At 44.6% G+C, this 21,613-nt stretch overlaps 1 protein-coding gene across 1 annotated transcript in view; it reads left to right on the top strand.

Moving 5' to 3' along the window:
• The first annotated feature begins 9,832 nt into the window (after positions 1-9,832).
• LOC8035766 (solute carrier family 26 member 6-like) overlaps positions 9,833-21,613 on the top strand; it is a 32,741-nt gene continuing 20,960 nt past the window's right edge. The window contains exons 1-2 of the mRNA XM_042293698.1: positions 9,833-10,157; positions 15,292-15,402. Coding sequence (XP_042149632.1) covers positions 9,833-10,157; positions 15,292-15,402 — 436 coding nt within the window. The remainder of the gene's footprint in view (positions 10,158-15,291; positions 15,403-21,613) is intronic.

Here is a 21,613-nt window from a genome sequence, read left to right as displayed (position 1 = left end):
CAATTGCTTTAGAAAAATTACCACTGCTGAGGCCAACACGTGTGGCGCGTGGAACACCAATCCCTCCATTCTCCTCATGCTTCTGTAACTTAGAAATAGGTCTATACCTTCGAAACAGTTACTGGCACCTCGGAAAGCGGACACTACCCGATTTATATACTCCTTGCGTTTCGTCGAAAGTGAGTTCGTAGATGTCAAAAAAGTAGCCCCATGTCATCTACTTCAACGACGTTTCGTCCATAACATGTGTTTTTCAGTGATAATTGTAAAAAAGAAACGTGTAGATAACGCAAAATGTTTGACAAAAAAAAAGACGTTCACGATTTTTTGTAATGCCGAATTAGAGCGCAGCTTTTGAGGAGGAGGAGGGGAGGGTGCGGAGAGAAAATGTGCTCTTCTCCTCTTCCTCCCTACCCTCTCCTCCTCCTCCTTTCACCCTCGTGACCTTCACTCGTGACCCTCATGACGTCGCACGTGACGTCACGTGTGATGTCATTATGAAAACCGTTCCATAATGCAACGCGCGGTTACGCCGACGGCGACGCCGCTGAAGCCGGAACATGGCGCCTAAGAGCTGCGCTCTAAAAACAATGCCGACACTCTGCATCGAACCTGAGTCCGCTACCTGTGTAGTGGACGCCTGTCCACTGAGCTACTCTGCAGCTTTAAATAGTCGTTTTGACAACTCGTTTTATACGAGACCTAAAAGGGGACAACTGCCGGCATTTCTTTTTTTCCCGGGTGCTGTCGGCAGAATATCAACTTCCTGACAACATACACTTGTGGGTGTCCTTGGGCATGGGTAGCTTATTATTGTGGAGCTCGAACTACGATAGTTTTAATATCGTAATGTTCAGACAGTCGACGGGGAACTCCTCGTTCGTTGCAACGCAGCCGGTTGACTGCAGGTCTAAAATTTTGTTGCCAATTTCTGTTCAGCAAAGGCACTCCCACCAAAGATTTTGTACGCATGGATATTCAACTCGAAGTACGCACTTCGTGCTTGACGTTTGCGCGTTTTTCCAAGCTCTTGCCAATTCGCGTTCTTAAGACGAGCAATCTCTTCAGCCACGAGAAGTGGCGACGACTCGGCGACGTCTTCGCGCAAATCGGCTTGCAAATCGGCTTGGTGGTCGGGTGTGTCGTACGGAATGAATCCTATTTGTTTTGATTGGTCAACATTTTTCTCGTTCGAAGGAAGACACATTCGCCGGTACCGCGAACAATAGTTCTGAAGTGGAGGTCCCTCGCTCGTCGCCCATTATTTGCTATACGCACAAAGTACTTTCACGTCTGTGTGCAACTTTTTTTTTTTTTTTTCAGTCAACGTATTTGCAGTATTTTAGCAGCCGCAAAAAAGAAGGGTTTCATAGCTTTTTTCTATTTTTAATATTGAGTATGTGCCTTTCTATGACCTACGACTTTGATTAAATCTGATGGTTGTGTCTACGCCTTAAAAAACGGCCCGTGACCGCGGAGAAGAGTGAGGGCGACTCAAACCGGCCCGTTCTCGATCGGCGGTTTTCGGGCGGAAAGAAACCGAAATTCGAGCCGCAAATTCTGTTCTGGGAAGTTGGGCTCTCGTATATCATGTACAAGTAAAAACCTCGGCAAGCATAAATACCCTGTTAGTGTAGCTTTAAAAAACTGACACCCCCCCCCCCCCCCCCCAAACCAAAAAAAAAAAAAAAAAGTATTGTTTTTTTGCCAGACGATTTATTTCGATGTCCGCAGACTATTCAATCAATATTTTGCTATAGCGTCATGTATATTTTTAATAAAGTCAAACTGCAACAACTGCTCGAAACCGAAACCGGACCGCGGAGGGAGATGAAATATAGATAGGACTCCGTGTTTTCGAATAAATCCGAAAAACTCCGAAAACGCCCGCCGGTAAAATGTTTGTCCATTCGGATTTATCCGATAAACTCCGAATGCCATCCCCCCCCCCCCCCCCCCCCCCCCACACACACACACAGCAATTTTTTTTTTTTTTTTTACAATTTGAGCAGCGCAGGATTAATGGTCCTGGGAAAATGACACCATAATTATCTTTCAAGCCTGGCACCGTTGTCAAAAGGGGGTCTTTTCGGCTTGTCTCGTCAAGGTTGGTTCAGGGAAACTGGTCATCGTACCATTCGTGTCCTGACAAAAGCCACACTTTTGGTTTCCAGTTTGGGCCATGGGATTTGGAATTTAGAGAGAGGAGAGGATATGTTTCTGGGGATAACAGGGAAAGCTATGGACCATAAAGATTGTATAAAATAGGGAAGAGGGGCAGTTGAGACTTTTCTATTAGATCCTTAAGCACTCCACCTCGCGCGGCCACGGGATAGATTGATGGGATGACTACGAGCTTCCTTGCGGCAACCTCCGGCAGTTTATTGATTTGAGGGTATCGACGTTTATCGAAGCCACACTTGTGTGCGACTTTTGTCGTGGGACAAATTAGTAATTGCCAATGACACCAACGCCAAATTCAACAGAAGAAATCTTAAATGATACAAGCGCGTTTTATTTTTTTTTTTTATCTGGCATACGTGTGCATCCGGTTATTATTTATTATTTTTAATAGGAAACACTGCGAAATTAATCTCCGAATTTCGGAGATTTGGGAATTTACGAAAAATAAACTCTGACAAACACCGAATTTTTGATAAAAAATAAACTCCTAAAAACACCCTCCGAATTTCACGAAAAATAAACTCCGAAAACAAGGAGCCCTAAATATAGAGGACGAGAAAGTTACCGGAACTCATGTGGCTGTGGAATTTTTTTTTTCTTTTTAATCAAGGTATTTGCAGCTTTTTAGAAGCCGCAAAAAAAAAGGGTATTATATTTTGTCTATTTTTAGTATTGTGTGCGTGTCTTCGATGACCTATGACTTCGATTATCTTTGGTGGTTGCATCTTAATTATAGGCTCCTTGCACAGACGTCACATTGCATACTTTTGAACACCAGGAAAAAGGAGGAGAGGGAAGCTGCTTTTGTAAGAATTTTGAGTGACAGATTAATCTTCTATAATCAACTGGGAGGAGAATAGCGACGCCTGTGCAACTCCGGGCGGCACAAAGGAAGGTCCTGATAAGAGGAAAGCTCCTTCTTCCCCTTTTCTCTGGAGGGCATCGGAAATGACGCCATGTGCAAGGAGTCTATAGAATACGGCCCGTGACCACGGAGAAGAGAGTGAGCGCGACTCAAACCGGCCAGTTCTCAATCGGCGGTTTTCGGGCGAAAAAAAAAAAAACACGAATTTTGAGCCGAAAATTTTGTTCTGGGTAGTTGGGCTTTCATATCTCACCTACAATTAAAAACCTCGGCGAGCATATACACCCTGTCAGTGCCCCTTTAAGCCAGTGTAACAAGCTATTGAGTTTTGAAGAAAAAAAAAATACAACGCTCGCAAAATTAGGATTGCTAGCATACAACACGGCCGATCGCATTGCTGAAGGTTCAGACATCGAGGTCGTCGAATCATCGGATACTGTCCAGGTTGAAGATGCCTGTCGTTTAGAGAATACGAACTGGTGAGTGTACCAAGTAGAAGTTAATTCACTCACTCCTCTTCTACCTTTACAGCAACATGGAGTGAAGAAAAGCAAATAAAAGAAACGTCTGCTTGGATCGCTCGCGGAAACGAGAATAACAAAAATATAAAAATATTACACGCGGTCGCGGTAAGCACGAGGAGTGATACAACTCCCGTGACTTCCGGCGATGCCTCCCTTCTGACCGCTCCGACATCTTAGGTACATGATTACGTCACAGGGCACTGGCGGGCACGTTTGATTGGGCTTCGTATTTATATATATATATATATTTTTTTTTATAAAAAAAAACTTCGCAACTCTGTCGTAAAACAATGTTTTGGTGATATCCTGGTACACCATTTTTGTGTCTGTCATGACAAAAGTTTTTTGGCATGTCAAGTTTTTTTTTACATTTAGATCCAGATGCAGACGATGCTACCAGCAAATTGGACCAGTCAATCAGCGTCAAAAGCGCAAGTCACTGGGCCTTTTTTGTTAATGATTGGTTCAGCGATGATCGTAGAACACGTACAGAAACCTGACGGACACCTTTGATGGTGCCCTTTTGACGCTTTCTGATTGGTTCGATCAGCTCATAGCGTCAGCTGCGCCTAGACTTGGAAACGAAGTATAAAAAAGTATTTCTACTTCAAAGTTCCCAAAAGGCCACGCGCGAAGACTTGCACGCTCACCTTGCCCTCCTCCCATCTGCCATGTGACCCTGAAGAGAGAGAGTCGGAGAGAAAGTAGCGCAGTTACCCGCCTGCCCTCGCCCGCTCTTTCCTCGTCTGCTACAACCGTTCCCAGCACCCCTTTCGGCGCCGCGGACGGCGCTGCACGCTTTGCGAGAAGTTTATTAATTTGTTTTCGTTGTCTCTACCATGTTATAAAACCAAGTCGCTCTTGTTATTCAACCGTCTGCGCAAATAACACCGAATTCTTCTTCAGTGCGGCGCAGACGCTTCTTTTTCTCAAGAGGTCAATGCTTGGGGCACCAAGGTCCCTTTCGATATATTTTCTTCCTGTTGCCAAAATGCTTCGCTAAAATAGGGGGAGAGAATTCCCGCCTCCCTTCCACAACCTTGCACCGATGACAACGAATAACCTTCGCGTGGACGACGAACAAGATTTTAGACCTTCGGAAAGACGAGCTTATTTTCTGGGGTCGCAGCTTAGCGACGGCAAGAATAGCTCAACTAAGGCGTAATCACCCCTGCCCCTGGATAAAGGGGTCAAAAGCCACATATGCAGTTTAGCGATTTTAATCCATGTCAATGCCAAAAACGCAGCTGGCCACCCCTACTTTTACAAGGGAAAAGAACTCCGGTTATAATCTCGGCACTCAATCGTACTATGCAGGGCACAAAATGCTGTTACAGTAGCCGATACGCGATCAACTTTGCTACTATAACTGAAGATCACTAGCTAACCCCGTTTGCCCCTAAGCTGGCAGTGCTCTGGGAGGTAAGCCCTAGCCGAACCAATCAATCGCATCCTTTTAATCACGTGACCCACTCTCTGTGCGTGGGCATGGGCGCGAGTGTGATTATGTGGTCAAAGATGAACATTTGACCGGTCCAACGAGCACCTAGCTTCCACTGCACTACCTGCTTAGAAGTGAACAATATACAGCGGGCGGCTGCAGGCCACAACAAACGAAACTCAAAACAGAGATATAGCTCTCTAGTCGCGAGCAGAAAGCAACTACATAGCCTTTTTCCCTTCGGCGGAAATTGCCAGTTTTGTCTGCATTTATTTTTGTGTTTCGTTTTCGTTTTGCAGCCCTGCGTGCGGTACACTTCAGTGCCGCGCAAAGTTTGCAGTTGTGCTGCCTGTTTTCCTGCCGGCACATGTGCGCGGTTGATGTGACATGTGCGCGTACCGGCCCTGCAGTGAGACGGTCGAGTGCGAGAAGGAAACCATGTTGTGATGAACGTGCCGAGGGAACCGTCGTCGGCAGGCCTCGTCTCTTAATTTCGAGATAGTTTACGACTCGTTTCCAGGTTCGCTCGTGTTGTCTTCTCTCTGAATACATCCTGAAAGGCGAAGGGTGAGTCGCACAACGTCGCTTCTGCTTGAAGTTGACCTTCTCGGCAATACGTGCCCTCCCCCCCCCCCCCCCCCCCCTTTTCCCCCGCCTGTCTGCTTGGCACATTGCTACGTTCCGGTGTAGTGCACGTGAGATCATCCAGAAATCGAAGTTGACGCTGCTGCACTAGTATTTTAGGATTTCAAAACGCAGACAAGGTATCGAGAAAGCGAAACGGAGTATGTGATTACCTTTCTTGCCTTTTTTTGCATTCCTAGTGACGGGAGAGAATGAATCGTACCGTTTTCAGGACACACGACGCGTTTGAGTCGGCACGTGTCGCCTGCGAGATCTTCTGATGTTTTCCGGAAAGGTCTATTATACATCGTCGGTAAAGATCGTCTACGACTGACAACGTTTTGATGACCTGCATTGAGACCGCAAATGATTCGGGATTCAAATTAGGCGTGATAACAAATTCAAGAAGTAGCTTGGTATGCGTCATACGATACACAGATGTTCTGGGGACTCGCTCTAATCGGTGACGCAAGAACCCAGTGGATATTCTGTCACGACCGCGAGCTTCCTGCCTTTGATGACACTTTGTTGCTAGTGCAGTCAAAACCCGGCGTGAGCCGAAGTGCGGGAGCTGAGATTTTTAACGTGTTACTGACAATAGCCAATCCTAGTCAAACGCTGATGTGCTGTGACTTTAAGTTGAAACATCGTGCGATCAACTTTCCGGCGCCTCCCACGCTACTGTCGAACTTTTTGTCGGGCACCCGTGTGGCCCTTATGGCGCGATAAGGGTTCGACCTGTAGAACATCTTGCGTGCTAAGAGGTCGAGCGGGCATAAGTTGTCTTGGCATGCTCTCATAACAAGTTAGACCTAGGGTGCCTTCATGTGCGCTTTGCTTAGGGTGGAGACATCTCGCCATTTTGTTCCCACTTTTACATTTATTTTTTGTTCAGAAGCGCGTGAAAGAGCGTGTCCCTACACGCGTCTCTGGCGCTGACTGTGCTATGGCGACATTTTGTTTTCGTCGATTTCTTTGTATTTTCCCCGTGAGCGCGTGCTGTCGGCATCGGGTACTACAAAGGGTGGCATCACTCTAAACAGAAGGTCATTGAGGCACCCTAGTTAGACCGACTTTCACATAGCGGCCATAGCCATGTGCGCGACTGCTGAGCCCGTGCTGACGGCGAGCTTGCACAGTTCTTTTGCAATGCGCATTCCACACCATTAAGAGTGTTGGTTCTAGCGGCCTATTAATGTGACTCTCGTTCTGAGCATGCGCTCTAAACTGCGCCCTCATATAGGCGTCCAACATTGTGTGTACTGGTGTGTACATTGTAATCTAGCCAAGTTCCAACGTATCGACGTGCTTTCGAGAGATGCAGGAGCAACTAAAGCTGCAAGAGAGCTCCGCGCTCTGAATGTACTTGGAGAGCACTCTGGTTCGCGCTTCTTGAGGCTTGTTTACACCTGTGGCCGTTTCGTCTATAATGTGCCTCAATGTCCTCAACGTCCACAGCCACTAAAACCACAGCAATGACAAACACATAGCAAAACAACTGCGGCCCAGGACTGCTTGGCGTGTCTATTACTTGAAGTGCTTGTCACGTTGTATATACGGCAAAGAGTTTTCCAGGTGACCCTTGGTACCGTTTTGGTCGTTCGGAACGCAGCCAACGCAACTCTCTAAAAAAAGCTTAATGTCCGTGTCGTTCGTATGAGGCGTGTTGCCTGGCAGCACGCTGCAATTTGATGGTCGCATTAAAAGGCTCAGATATCCATATGAGCGCGCATTGTACTCGCTTGCATTGGTACTAGCGTCAGGCGGCAAGCCAAGTAACATTCTTTCAATGGGCGTACCCGCTCGCGATCCAGATGCTGAACGTTGCGCTAATTTACCGATTCATGGGGAGCAGCTTGTCCGGTAGTTAATTTTGTCTGTAAAAACGAAAGTTGGTAGAGTGGACGAAGTCTGGTGGCACCAGTTGTTTGTGCATTTCGTGGCAAATGATAGCGCAAAATATAAGCCACGCAAGAACGTTTTTTTTTTTTTTTTTTCAATCTTGAAATTGCGGCAATGACACATGAAACGACGCTGAGCAGGTGTCCGGCATCCTGTTCAGTGCACGATGCGGCCGACGTTCCAGCTGTGAACCCATTGACACCGAGTGGACGCTCAAAGCTTTCCTAACGCGCACACACGCGTGGTGCCTCAAATGCGGTGGCCCAATATTAGAGTTTTAGTAGGTCGTTCCGATACCGACACCCGATTCTCCAGCGCCGCCTTTGCGGATGCATTGTATCGTTATCAGGTGTCTTTAACAGAGGTATCCCAACGACCTGCTAAAACTCTCTACTCTTCAACGGCAAGAGAACAAAGGGACTTCTGGCCGGTGCCTTTTTCGGCGTCTGTGTGTTTGGCGCGTGATTTGCTCGCTTTGCGAAGCGACAAACATGCGCACTTGCTGGATTATAAGAATCGCACGCTGGGCTGTAGAGGGGAAAACATTGAAATTGTGTAAAGTCGCTGGCAGATGGAAGACGGCAGTGAGCGTCTTTTGAAGGCCCGGCCTCCCTCCATGCAGCACGCGCTCCCTTCCAGTAGCAGTCGATGAACGCGTAGTTCTTAATTGCTACTCATATTATATACGATTTTCTAGGTTCCTCAGAAGAGAGTTCTCCGTGGTTTGTGGGCGAAGATCAAAGGAACAGCATTTTGCGCTAGCTTGCGTTTGCCGTCGTTCCGCGTCTAGTAAACTGATCTCCGTCGAAATGAACATCGCAGTTCGTGTTCATTCAGTTCTTCAAACTTTTACATTAATTATGGCAATAATATAGCCTACCTTGCACAGCCTATAGTACATGAGGTGGGAATGAAGCCCGTTCAACGGATCCACAACAGCCACAGAAGTTGTCGTTTGCGGTGTTCCTTGCCCCCCGTGATACAAAAAAGCTCTTATCCAGCCTCATGCCGGTTATTACACTCAAAAGCGTAGCACCCTAAAATCTGGGTCCCTTTGAAACTTCCGAAGTGTCGCAAAAACGACTGCCGATACCACACCGACGCTCCCGCAGCGCCGCCAAGACTGGACCCTTTTGCGAAAGCGTGGAAAACTTTTGCCCACGAGATCGCCGTGCGCCAATAGAGAGCGCGGACTGTCGGCGAACTTGAAGATGAATCACTGGTGCTCCTCTGCTCGCTAGGGAGCATATACAGTAATGCTACAATGCAATAGGTTCTTCGTCAAAATACGGATGCTACCGACGACGTGCCCTAGTATTGTAGAAAATCAACAACAAAAACATTACAATTTCAGCCTCGGTCACAAAAGGCTCTCACGAAATGGTGAGAGGGATGTAGGCAACCTTGTACTTTTAGAAAATTAGATGAAAAACAGCACACAATCAAATAAACATTCTTATTTCTAAAAGATGTGAGGTGCTCTAACATATTCTGAGCAGCATGCCAGTCACTGTCGTTTCGTTTTCAGTCGATTTACGTGTTGAACGTCATTTCAGCAGAAGACCTGCTCCTGTTGTGACATTATGCGAGCTCTTGGACGGCGGGCAATCGTTTCGCGTCCTTCTCTCCGTGCCTTCAAAAGCAAAGAGAGTGAAGGGACAACAAGAACAAGCGCGCACAGATCCGCTATACAAAGTCGCCTTCCCTTCTTTTTCTTTTTTTTTTTCAGATGTAAACTTTTTGAATTTGGGAATTTTTCTCATTTGATTGCACTAATATTCCAGTTATTTATGTCAGCGTGATTCCCCCAACCTTGTGGGCGAGCATGCCGCTGTTTGCACACAACCAAGCCACAAACAATGCAAAAAATTAATCGAGGTATCATGCGATGTGAAAAAAAAAAGATAAAGCTGTGAGAGTCTAAAGACTGCCGTGCCTTGTGTGTGCAGGTGACAATGTTTTTTTTTTTTTTTTTTTTTCGGTAGAGCTTATCTTCTAAAAATATATATATATTTTAGGAACGATTTTTACTTGGTGTTCAAAACGCCCACTTTTTCCTCAGCGAATAAAAAACAAAAATGTAACTAATTACAATCATTTTCAAACCTAAATAAGTAAAAAAAAATTACTTTAAAACGCTGCACTGAAAAACATTGACCTCTGGATAAAGCTAAGTGCTCGTGCCGGTAGCCATGTCAACGTCGCACACGGTCTAACCTCTTTGAACTCTCTCCTACAGCGCCATCTCTCGGGCAGATGTCGTTCCACGGAGCAACGACGGCGGCGGCCAACATGATTCGCCGACTCAGCAAGTCGGACAAGTACGACGTCCAGGGGGTCCAGGCCCCGTCCCCCGAGGACTACGGCACCATGCGGAGGCCCATCTTTACTCAGCCGCACTTCGACAGCGAGTTCGACGGCATCGCCAAGGAGAAGCTCACGATGGGCGAGAGGATCGGCAGCACGGTGCGCAAGCGATGGCATCCCAAGCGGGTCCAACGATGTCTCTTGGGCCTCCTGCCCGTGGTCGGCTGGCTGCGCAACTACGACGTCAAGAGGGACCTGCTCGCTGACGTCATCGCCGGGGTCACCGTCGCCATCTTCCATGTGCCTCAGAGTGAGTGCGGACGGTTTTGTTGCCCGCTCAGGAGTCAACACTATCTAGAATATACATATAGTCGAGTTTGTGCACGGGGATTTTGACGTCATCGCAGTGAGATCGAGTGAAGACTCGGCTGGGTCTCGGGTCCAATCGGCGGGTCGAAAGACGTTCGGCATTCGGGCTCGAGTTCAATTTCCGAGTGTGTGCCATTCGATTATGATGACGTTCTAGGGAGGAAGAGGACGCTCGGCCGTTCATGATTATTCTAGGGTGGTCTTGTCCAAGTCTGGCCACTTGTTCCCATGAGTAATTGGAAAAGAGTGAAGAATAAAAAAAAACTAATTGCATCACCGTCGTCCTACAATAGCGAAGTTAAAAATTAAGAATCTTACAAATGCATTCGCATTAAAAGAGAAAGACATAAGCTGTTACTCGATCTTGTTACGTGTTTATAGTATGTTCAGAGGTAAGTAAATAATCCCTTGGCTTAGACATTCTGTGAAGTGTAATGAAAGCGGGATATCACTATAGGAATTTACTACCAGACATGTACAAGTAACTCAAAGTAATTGTGTTAAGTTACCGAGCATTGGCCTGAAAGTAATTTGAGTAGGGTAGAAATTATTCAAATGGGGAAGTAATTGAGTAATTTACTAACTACCATAAAAAGTAACGGTATTAATTTTGAAAATGATCATGGTGCAGATTATCCGAGACTGTGGTAAAAGCCGGGAACCTTGGTCGAAGAAAAAGACGGGGGAAAGAACGTCTCAAACTCAGCTACTGCGTTTATTTCCTCAATGCCTTATATATCCACAACCTAATCACCGACCGCCGACGTCACAAAGTCAACCTTTGTTATACAACCCTACCTACACTGACCTTCACCTGAACCGTAAACGGCGATCTCAATCACAATCTGAAAACTTGGGACCTTGAACAAAACAATCCCACCGACCCACTTCCTTTCCAGCCGGAGTCTGCAAGGGCAGTGCTTTATCTAAACGAGAGCTGATATGTCATCCAACTGAACCCGTGCCCGCAAAATGACTCATTGCACGTTCACCCACAACTGTAAAAATATATACATATAAAGCGGCTTGTGTTTTCGCAGAAATGCTTTAATAGCTGGATATGCTTCTGCGTGCCTAATTGTTTTGTAGTTCTTGTCATTTGGTCAATGATGTACAGCGGATGCATCTTTACTACTTTGAGGTTAGCACTGCCTGAGCTTGATTTTACAGACAGTGTTTGCTTGTTTACAGTGTTTCGTAATGTACATCTAAAAAATGATTGAAGTAAAGTACAAAGTAAATTAGAGGTTAGGTACTTCAAGTAAAGTAGTAAGTACACCGGGTGCCATGTACTTGAAGTAAATTACTATTAATACAATGCACTTTCAACGTAAAGTATAATTACTTTAAACACAATCTATCATGATGCCCTTTTGTCCTCTTTATAGTTCTTTTTTTTTCTTATTTTTACTGGTATGCATGTCGTTAGTGGTAATTGGAGGTTCACCCGTTTTCTCGGAAATGGCGGCAACTATTGGATAAAGTCAATTCGCCACAGTATAGTGATTTTACTCTCGCTGACAAATTGTTTAACACAATCAACTCATAAGGCACTTATTCTTATCGGTCTTATAACTGCCATTACTTTATTTAAGGAAATGACCAGCTGTCTCGAAGGACGATAGCGCTTTTTCACGGGACGAGGCATCATTTTTTTTTTTTTTTTCAAATTTGTCGAATGTACTTTAATGTCGGGACTCGGGAGGTGTACTTTCCTCAGAAAGTACCAGAACAGATAATGGAGAAGTGCGTGCTCAGAGAATGTACTTCAAGTAAAGTAGAAGTTACTACTTGTAGTAGTTTAAGTACCATGTACTTAAAGTACTTCCCAACACAGCGTGTTTGATTTTTTAATGTAAAAACGGTTGCGGGAATTCATAAGGTTTTTCGAACAATCTTCTAAACTTGGGAGACATGCCAGTTCTGAGTTTTGGGAGGAAAGGCAACAAAAAGAGCTCACATTTGTGTTGCCCTTTAGCACGCGACTCTTCAAGTAAAGCACAAACTATGGGAGCACCAGATGAGTCTCAGAGCGGGTGCTGCATTTTGTTGCCTCTTTTGAGTGAGGATGCACTGTGTATACCTCCTGTAGTGGGCGAGCATTTCTACATTGGAGAGAAGCGGGGGCAAGTTCTTTCTTCAAGCGCATCATCTTCTTGAGCTTCCCGACAAAAAGAAACGCCAGTCTTCGACGCTAGTCCCGCCGTTAGTACTCGGCCTCACTTTCGGCGTGGCTGTCTGCTCCCTGTGCCTCGTTGCGTGGTTGTGGCAGTGGGAGGCTCGTGAAACTTTTAGGGGGATTCGGACCCTCCAAGCCACTTCCCTCCCCCCCCCCCCCCCCAATTTCCCCTTGTCTACGACACATCCTCTTTGGAAATATAAGGTGATCTTCCAGCATCTTTTCCCTTTTTGTAGAGGGATGTTTGTTGATAAGTAAATTAACCACTGAAATTTCAAAGTAATTTGTAATTTGAGTAGAAGTTACTCGGCTAAGTAATTAAAGTAAACTGCTACCTACAGAAATAAACATGCAATTAAAAGTTACTAAACTACTGAGAAACGTAGTTAAACCTGAGTGACTTGAGTAGGGTAGTTGAACTACGTACAAGTCTAGTTACTACCCTACAACCCAGCCTCCGTTCTACGCAGCGGAAAAGGGGGGAGGGTTCCCACACCGCTTAGCCCTTTTCCCGGCGCCCTTTCGCACGTAGCACCGCCATTGGTCGCGCGCACTATGAGGTCGAACAAACAGCTGCGCTTTCTCGCTGTTCTTCTCTCCTATGACCTTGCTACGATTTGACAAACACCAAGAGGGACAAGCAAGCTCTGGGCAGGGCATAAAGCTATCGTTTTTATAAAAAAAAAATTGTTAAAATTTATAAAACAATTTTCGCTTGTAAGCCACTTTTCTTTCTTTTTTTTTTTTTTTTTTTTTTTACCAGTGGTGGTAGTTTTTCCATGATCAATCTATGATCCTGCTGCCTCGAAACTCAAAAGTTGGCGTAGAAGCTTTTCTGACATTCACATAAAAACATAAGCATGAACAAATGTGGCCTGTTGAACATTTTCATAGGTATAAATGTTATCCTCAAGTTACAATGTTGTATGCTTTTCGCGTTGTTCCAACTACGGTAATTTGTAATCTTCAACGTGTTCTCATGATCTCCTTGATTGCGCATGTTTTCGGACGAGCCTTAATTTCGAAAGCTTTCCTTAGAAAATAGACAAAGAATTTACAATGTTCTAAAGGAAATGAGAATGACTCCTCATACGTTAAGCATGGATACTGGTCCACGCATCTCGTTAACAAACAAGCACAACAATATAGCTGCCTTATATGCTTGAGCATATTGCACGGACGATTCTGTAAATAAGCAAAACGAATGAAGGTCTTTATTCTTTATCTTTCACTCAAAAAGTACTCCGCAGTAACGGAGGGCGTTACAGCGTGGTGAGTCACAAGATAAAAAAAAAAAACATACGTCTTTTAATTAAAAATTTTAAAGACCATTTCACTGTGCAAAAAAAAAGTTATTGGCGTGCATGTTTGTCCTCGCGCGGTACTCTGTTTAAAGGCTTGGTCGTTCCGCCAAGAAACAGAAGGTTCTTAAAGTATATATCTTTGTTTATTTCAGTTTTATTTTTGAATACGAATAGAAACATTAATCACTATTTTCTCAAACTAGCGGGGAGTTCCAAGTTGAGGTTATTTTTTATGCCAGTGCTGTGGTCCTCATGCATTCCAAGAACAAACATGGCAGCCCTATTTTGAGTTTTATTGCTAGTTCGTCATTTTGGGTTATTTGGTCCGGGCCTCAGACGACATATGCATATTCTAAAAAAAAAAAAAAAAACGAGTGAATCATGTTAAATGAGCTCTTTTAAGTTCTCACATAAAGAGAAGTTCGCAACCACGAAAGAAACGCATGGACATATTCAGTGCTCTTAATAGTCATTTCTTATAACATCCCCGAAAATTACCAGGTTTTCTTTCGCGAAAAAAAAAGACAAACAAAGTTACTGCTCTTCGACAAACTCCACTCCGAGGTGGAGACGCTACACGATTTTGAACTTTGTCCAAAGGGCCGTAGACATGACTTTTCTTTTTTTAGATCAGGATTAAGATGCAAGTATTTGAACAAGGAGACTTTTCGTCATCTATACAAGGATATGTTTGTCTCTAAACTGGCATGCACTTATAGTACGAACATATATCAGTTTCTCGACTGCGGGGCTTCGTGATAGATTACGTTTGGATGTCAACATGTCAGAATTGGGCTATCTGAACAAATATTTACTGTCGATACTGGGCATTTCTGCTCGCAGGTTGCTTGTGCTGAATCATGCAGCTAAGAGTTAAAAGTTACTGAAAGCGTGGAGTACACTTTTGAATGAATTGTGTTTTCCGAGTGGATATTAAATTCTAATTATTTTTCGACTGTGCAGTTATTTTATGCTACATTTAAACCTAACCTTTGACTGCATCACTGCAGATAAGCGAAAAAGGGGCAAATTTAATGTGAAGGGTGATTGGCCTGACGACACATGTTAGCTTGGGGCTCCTATCTTTAAAACACAACACGCGTTGATACTCCTTTCTTATAAAATTTCATTCAAAACAACCATATAACATATCCATATATATTTTTTTAATGACCGTGCAAAGGTCAGTTGAGGTTCAGCCTCGGTTGTCTACCCCATTATTTTTTGTCGGATGGTACATGTATGGCATAGCTTTCTTCCGCCTCTTTTTAATATTTTCTTTTTTTCAATTGGAGATAGTTGATCTAATAGACGTGGCGCACCACACTGAGACTATTTTGTGTGGTTTATCTGGATAACACATGTACAAGATATGAGAGATTGTCTTAAACCACTAAGCTATAATTTTCAAAAAGAAAATACAAGAATAAAACTATTTTAGTTTTAAAATTTTCTTTGTATGAATTTTTAGTATGCCTTTATGGTATAATGGTTGCACATGTTATTTTTACTTAAGGAGGTGCGTGCCAGTTCGTCTAGTTTACCTTTGTTTCATTGACATTGCCATTTGGTTTCCTTGTCTCATGACCCAGGTTTTGGCTACTCAATCCTCGCTGGTGTTCCGGCAGTGAATGGCCTGTACACAGCCATGTTTCCCATGCTCATGTACACGCTGTTTGGCACTTCCAAGCAGCTCTCTATCGGTAAGAAAATCATTGTATGCATGTTTTCATTGATGTTGTTGCTGTTTGGGGTTTGCTTTTTTACCTTAACATTTTTATAGCCTCCAATATCAGGGAGGTTATGCTTCTTTTGATAAAGAGCTCGGAAGAGAAAGGCACAGGGTGTGGCATCTACACTTTCAATGTCTCCCTAAAATAAAGGTCGCTGGAAGTTAAAAAAAAATAACATTGTGTGAATCACGGGAACGAACACCAAAGAGGCAATGTTCTGCGTGTTTTAAGCTGCGCTACATGTTTAATTCTAAGTTTTTCTGCACCCTGAGGTCGCCTAAATCTTGCAGGGCTATGTCGCCCACAAAAATTGGTGGCCGCGGAACGGTTTTTCGTGACGTCTTTTTGTAATGTTTTGTTCATATCATGGAACCCAGAAGCCCTTTTGTTGTTTTTGAGACGCCCTTTTGTTGTTTTTTTAAAGCCCTTTTGTTGTTTTTTGAGAAGATCTAACTTCGTTTGACTACTGTTTCCTGTCATCCATCATGCAGTTTTCGTTTTCCGTGTACTCAATAAACCAAAATAGTTTTCTGCGTCCTTGGCCACTTCCACAACCATAGCCGTGCTAAATCCGGAGTATGAGGAGGAGCTTTGCAGCAATCCAGTTTCCTGCTAACAGTTAGCGGTGCCATCAAGCATTCCATTCACAGGCCCGTTGTGGTGTCCAGAAACCTGTCAGCCCGCTAAATATCTTCTTAAAATATACACGGTGAAAAAATTAAAGCGCTCGCGCACGACAGAACGCCGAGCTCTAATTGGAAAGATATAGTGGGTAGACGTAAAGGCTACCTGCCTTTCTCTCGACTCACTGTTCGAACGTCGAACGCCGGCGTCCGGCGTTCGAACACAGACACTGCGCGAGGAGCAGACGACGCTTTTGTCAGCTCTGATTGGAGGAGGAGAGTGAACAGAGACGAAGGCCTTTGCCTTCGTCTCTGTTTGTGGGTACATGCCTTTGCATGTACCCACTAATCTTTCCAACGAGAGCTCGGCGCTCTGAACTCTCACGCGCTCTCATCCCTCTTTCTCCCTCGGTGTCTCTCCGAATATACTCTGGTACTAATATTCGTTCATGACGTAGAGTAAATGTAGTAACGTTGCACTTGAGTTCTTAAGTTTTTCAACATTCACGCCCCCCCCCCCCCCCCCCTCATCCCCGCGATCAAGTACCATCGGGTGATATGAAAGAGCCGCACACGAGCGAAACGGCGACCATCCCCATATATTTGCACTTACAATATGTTTAAACAAAAATGCTTATTTAGTTTAGGTTAAAGTTTTAAAGTTTTAAGTTAAAGTTTATTTTCACTAGCGTACTTTCTGGACTCACCCCCGTTGCGTAGCCCTCAGAAAATAGTTTTGGTAGAAAAATAGAAAAAAAGAGTATTTCCTTGCATTGTCCGACGCATCTAGTGCGTAACTCGCACTAGATGTGTACTCTATTCGTACTTTAATCGTACTGGAAAAAAAAATGGGTCGTTATTTCGCCGACAGGCTCAGCTCCGAAGTGGCTAGTAAAACACTATTCATAAAAATTTGTCTTTTTGTGGTTATTAGCGCTTTTGACAATCGTTATGGAGGCACTTCGACCGCAGTTTACGAAAGGCACTTCAGGGTCAATTAAATGCTTAACACAATAATATTCCAACCGCAAGCAGTGGGTGCTTGTACCATCAAGATCAAGCTCGGTCCACATTGCCGGTTTGGGCACAGCCACCTTGCGCGTCACCCGTGTTACTTTCGCCCTAAAGAATAGCTGACGGTTCCAGCGATTTTTGCCGTCAAATATCCAGCGTGCAACATTGTGATCTCGACCATCGAAGTGGGGGACAATTGCCCTATAACGATCGTTGTTTTTAAGAAACAAATCTTGCTATAGTCCGATTCTTTATAGATTGCCCTTAAACCGAAGGCCACCAGGTTTTATACCTGTGTAGTAAGCGCACAGCAGTCCAGAGAATGCAGTAATACAAGTGAATGAAGGAATGAACAATCTTTATTACATAACGAGTTCCAGTACCTTGGGGTGAAGCCCCTAATCCAAGAACCCATACAGAAATGTTACGTGCGGCAAGAAATGGTGGCTCACTGAAAATAACATGTGACCTTCAACAACTTTAGAACGTCACTGCCTCGTGTGCTACTGTTATGTGCCTGGGAAGCGTGCAGCTGTATGAAACGGAACGCCTGCTTTCTTTAAAACTTCGTTTGTTATCAAACGCCAGCTGCGATGCAGAGCAACCCACTCGTTGACACAGTCGCGAGAGCTACGCGCTTGCCGGCCCAATCGGCCACCTTCCCTCACCTAACCCGGCTCTCTGCGCGTAAGTGTGGGCGGGAGCGTGATCACGTGACCAAGGATAGACGTACCACTGGGTCCGACATGCATGTCGCTTCCACTGCACTGTCAGCTTAGGGATGAATGAAGCACGATCTGACCCTGAGCGATGTGTGTGTTAAGCTGAGATTCGGTTTCGCTCGGTGGAAAAACAGTCGAAGTCGAAAAAGTGCTGACGTCAGTCTGTGAAGCTGAAAACCATTAGCCCTAAACGATGTGTTCTAAACTGCGACTCTGTTTCGCTTGGTGGAAAAACAGTCTATATTGGAACAGAGTACTGAAGTCAGTCCGTGAAGCCGAAAGCCATTGGTAGTAACAATATAGCGTTTTTTTTTAGGTCTACAGAAGGGCATTTTAATCGGCAATTCGGCAGAACATTATTAACAAATTGTCAGAAATCAATTTTATCTAAAAATCTTTTCTGACACAGTCATGGAATATACGATTTAGAGTGGTATTGGCTTTCATATGATTCCACGAAATAGTGAGGCTTGTAGTCAGAAATCTTGGGAAATAAATACTTGACCTTCTAAGATTAGCCAGATACGCTTTTGATAAAATTTGAAAAGTACAAAACATAGGGGAGACAGGATTTCAACAAATATTGGGTGTCTCAAGAAGTCTCTAATCACCGCGGTATAGTACCCAGAAACAAAATTCCATCAACCTTTACCTCGCATGCTCGATAAGTATCGGAATTTAAGGATAGATCCTCTAAATTTGTTTTGAAGACAAACATTGTTTGCTAGAGTGAAAAATAGAACTTTCATTCAATTCCCCAATAAATTAAACTAAACTAAATTAACTTCACGTTTTCAGGTGCCCTTACTCCACGTGACATTAATTTCCTGCCACATTTGGCGTGGCAATAGACGGTGTCAAGTCATAGTGACTGTGCAAGTCGCGGGCCGCGTGTTTTGAGACCCATAGTATATAAGTAACTAAATATGACGTAAGCGGAGCACATACATGTTAAACATGGTGACTTTACCCGAAACTGGAGTTTTCTAACGGACTTTAGTGTCGTTTGTTTGCAAACCACGTTCTCGGGTAAAGTCATCATGCTTAGTCTTCACCCGCATGCTTCAACCTTCGGTGTTTGTTCGTACACACATTTACTCTAGTGGAGCGAAGTTAAGACATTTCATTCCTTAAAATCACACTTAAGCTTGCTCATGCATTTTCATCGTTTCTTTTGACACAAAAGCTGGTGCATATTTCCTCTTGGAATTGCGGTGGGAGATACAGACGACTCGCATATCGCTGTGAAACTTGCTTCAATCGCGTCAACTGCCGCACGACAGAGGCACCTTAATTCGCCCATTCACTCCCGCACCTTAGCTGCGTTTCCATTGCGGCTTCTCGCTTTTTTGTATTTAACTCTTGCCATAGTTGCTTAAAACACACAAACACCCATGCTGGGTGTTTGTGAATTTGTAGGTAAAATCCAATGATTCAACGCGCCAGCTACCAATAAAAACAAAGTGCCAGACTTAAAATCTTGGCCGCCCTTCAACTGCTGGGTAAAGCAAAATTGCTCTTGTAGAACCGAAACCAGGAATTACTCGTCAACTTGGGAATGTCAATTGAGATCATAGGTTCAGGTAGCATACACGTTCGCGTCCAACACAAGAATTGGAAGCCGTGAAAGCGTTAACTTGCAAAAATAAATATGAGCATTACACACTGTTTTCCGGGTTGTCTTTTTTGGCACACCGGAAAGAAAATTGGCTTTTAGGTATACTTTTGGAAATCTGGATATCTAACCAAGGCATCAAAATTTAAAAGGTCGCAGTTTGTATCACTGCGTTCAACGATAACAATCCCTGGAGAAGGGGAACGAGGGGTACGAAGGACAAACACAATGACCCAAACACAGCTAGGTGACAGGTGCGTGACTAAAAAAATCTGCCTGGTTCTGGTATCGAGCCAAGAACCTCTCAATTTTCAGTGTAGCGCTCTACCAACTGAGCTAACCACGAGCTATATATCAGTAGAACAAACGGGTTTTAACAGCTGCTACTTAGTTTCACCACTCACCACTGCAGGAAAGGCTCACTGTGTTCAGTTGTTATTTCCCTGGATCCTCCTTTTTTGAAGTGTCCACATCGCTACATATCGCACTGTCTTTTATGGTAGGTGGGATTGGGGACTGAGTGTGCTCAGAATGGAAAAAACTCTGAAAAAAAAAATTCTGCAGGAAGTGCTGATTGCGAAAGATGCCATATTTACACGTATCAACATACAGAGTATTTACAGAAAGTTTTGTTTACACAACATATTTAGCTTTTTTATAAATTATTTTAGATCCACCTATTCTAAAGAAACGGTAGCAATTCGAGAATTTTGAAGATGTTTGTCTCCGTTACGCTTTTCGGTATAAATTTAGCTTTAGCAAAACTATCGTTTGGTAACAGGACAAAATAAAAGGCCCAATCAATGTTTAAGTGGAATTCGATAGGCGATGGAGCTGTGGAGTGGCGTTTTTTCTACTTTATGGACGTCTTGTATGAAAGATGTTAAGATTTTGTCGACAGCATAAAACGCAAGAAACGTATTTGATTTTTTACTGCGATGTTTGCATAAAATCAAATACTTTTTGAAAATTTTCATTTCCACTCTCCAGACATTCTGCTGCGTATCTAATAAAGAAGAAAGTTGCGTATACGCCTCGCAAGTGGGCTCATTTTCGTCTTCTGCGCATGAGAAAGGAAGTAGCGGTGACGTCAGAACGCCGAGCCCTGATTGGCTGATCGCGACTCCCTATCCGAGCGTCGTCTGCTCCTTTGCAATGTCGTCTGCTCGCAACGTCGTCTGCGTCTGTCTTACCTTTCCTGCGACTTTCGGAGCGAACTCGACTTCGCCTTTAAGAGAGGGCAGACGAAATAACTCGAGCGGTACGTTGTTTTTGTCTAAAAACCAGCAGACGCGCATCAAGGAGGGAAGTCAAAGGACTCACTGGCGAGGTGTCCCGGGGCTCCGAGGTTTGTTTGCTTAGAACCGAGAGTGAGCGTGTTAGTGTCCGCAAGTTCCCTCCCAAACACTTTTTCCCTCCATTCGTGTGCGGCGAGACCCCTTACTCTTTAACGGCGTCAGCGGGTTGGCGCAGTTAGCGTCGTCTCCTTTACGTCTGCTAGTCAAAGCGATGGCTGCATTACCTTTCCTGAGTCTGTCGGAGATTCACCGCTTTTTCACCGGCGAGAGTCATCGTTGCCTCGGGAAGCAAGGAGATAACAAGAAGAAGAAATTGACCTCTTAATCTAAAACTGAGGTCAGCGATCAAAGTAAAATACGGGAAGGGTTCACAAGGGTCGCGCGGGCATATTCCATTCAGCACGCCAGCCGGTCGTGGGCAGACGGTCGCCGAGTCGCGGAGTGCCTGGCCTAACTGCCCAGCTCGTTTGGTCGCGTTCGGTGGAATCGTGGCCGTTGGAGCTTTTCCCGGGTGTTTGTGGATCCAGCGTTCTTGTTCGTCGTGGTCTGTTTCAAGTACTTCTTAATTTTTTCTTGCTGCTTGAAGTCGAGACGCGTCAGAAACGCAGGTAGAAAAATAAACGTCCGTGGGTCGTCGCGACCGCGACGCTGTCGGCCATGCTGATTTGATCGTAAGAAGTGCGTAAGACAGCTTCGGAGCTGCCGTAGGATTTCTTCGTAACCTGCGCAAAACTTGCGAAAATTTCGTTTCGTGAATACAAATTTGTTGTTAAGTTTTGTCTTACGCACATTTTTGGCGTAAGATCGTTTCGTGAATCTGGCCTCTGCGCTTCCGAAAGTCGCAGGAAAGGTGAGACAGACGCAGACGACGTTGCGAGCAGACGACGTTGCAAAGGAGCAGACGACGCT

The sequence above is a fragment of the Ixodes scapularis genome, unplaced genomic scaffold (genome assembly GCF_016920785.2).
Source record: "Ixodes scapularis isolate PalLabHiFi unplaced genomic scaffold, ASM1692078v2 PGA_scaffold4__175_contigs__length_147842914, whole genome shotgun sequence".
NCBI lineage: Eukaryota > Metazoa > Arthropoda > Arachnida > Ixodida > Ixodidae > Ixodes > Ixodes scapularis.
This window is presented reverse-complemented; position numbering and strand designations above follow the sequence as displayed.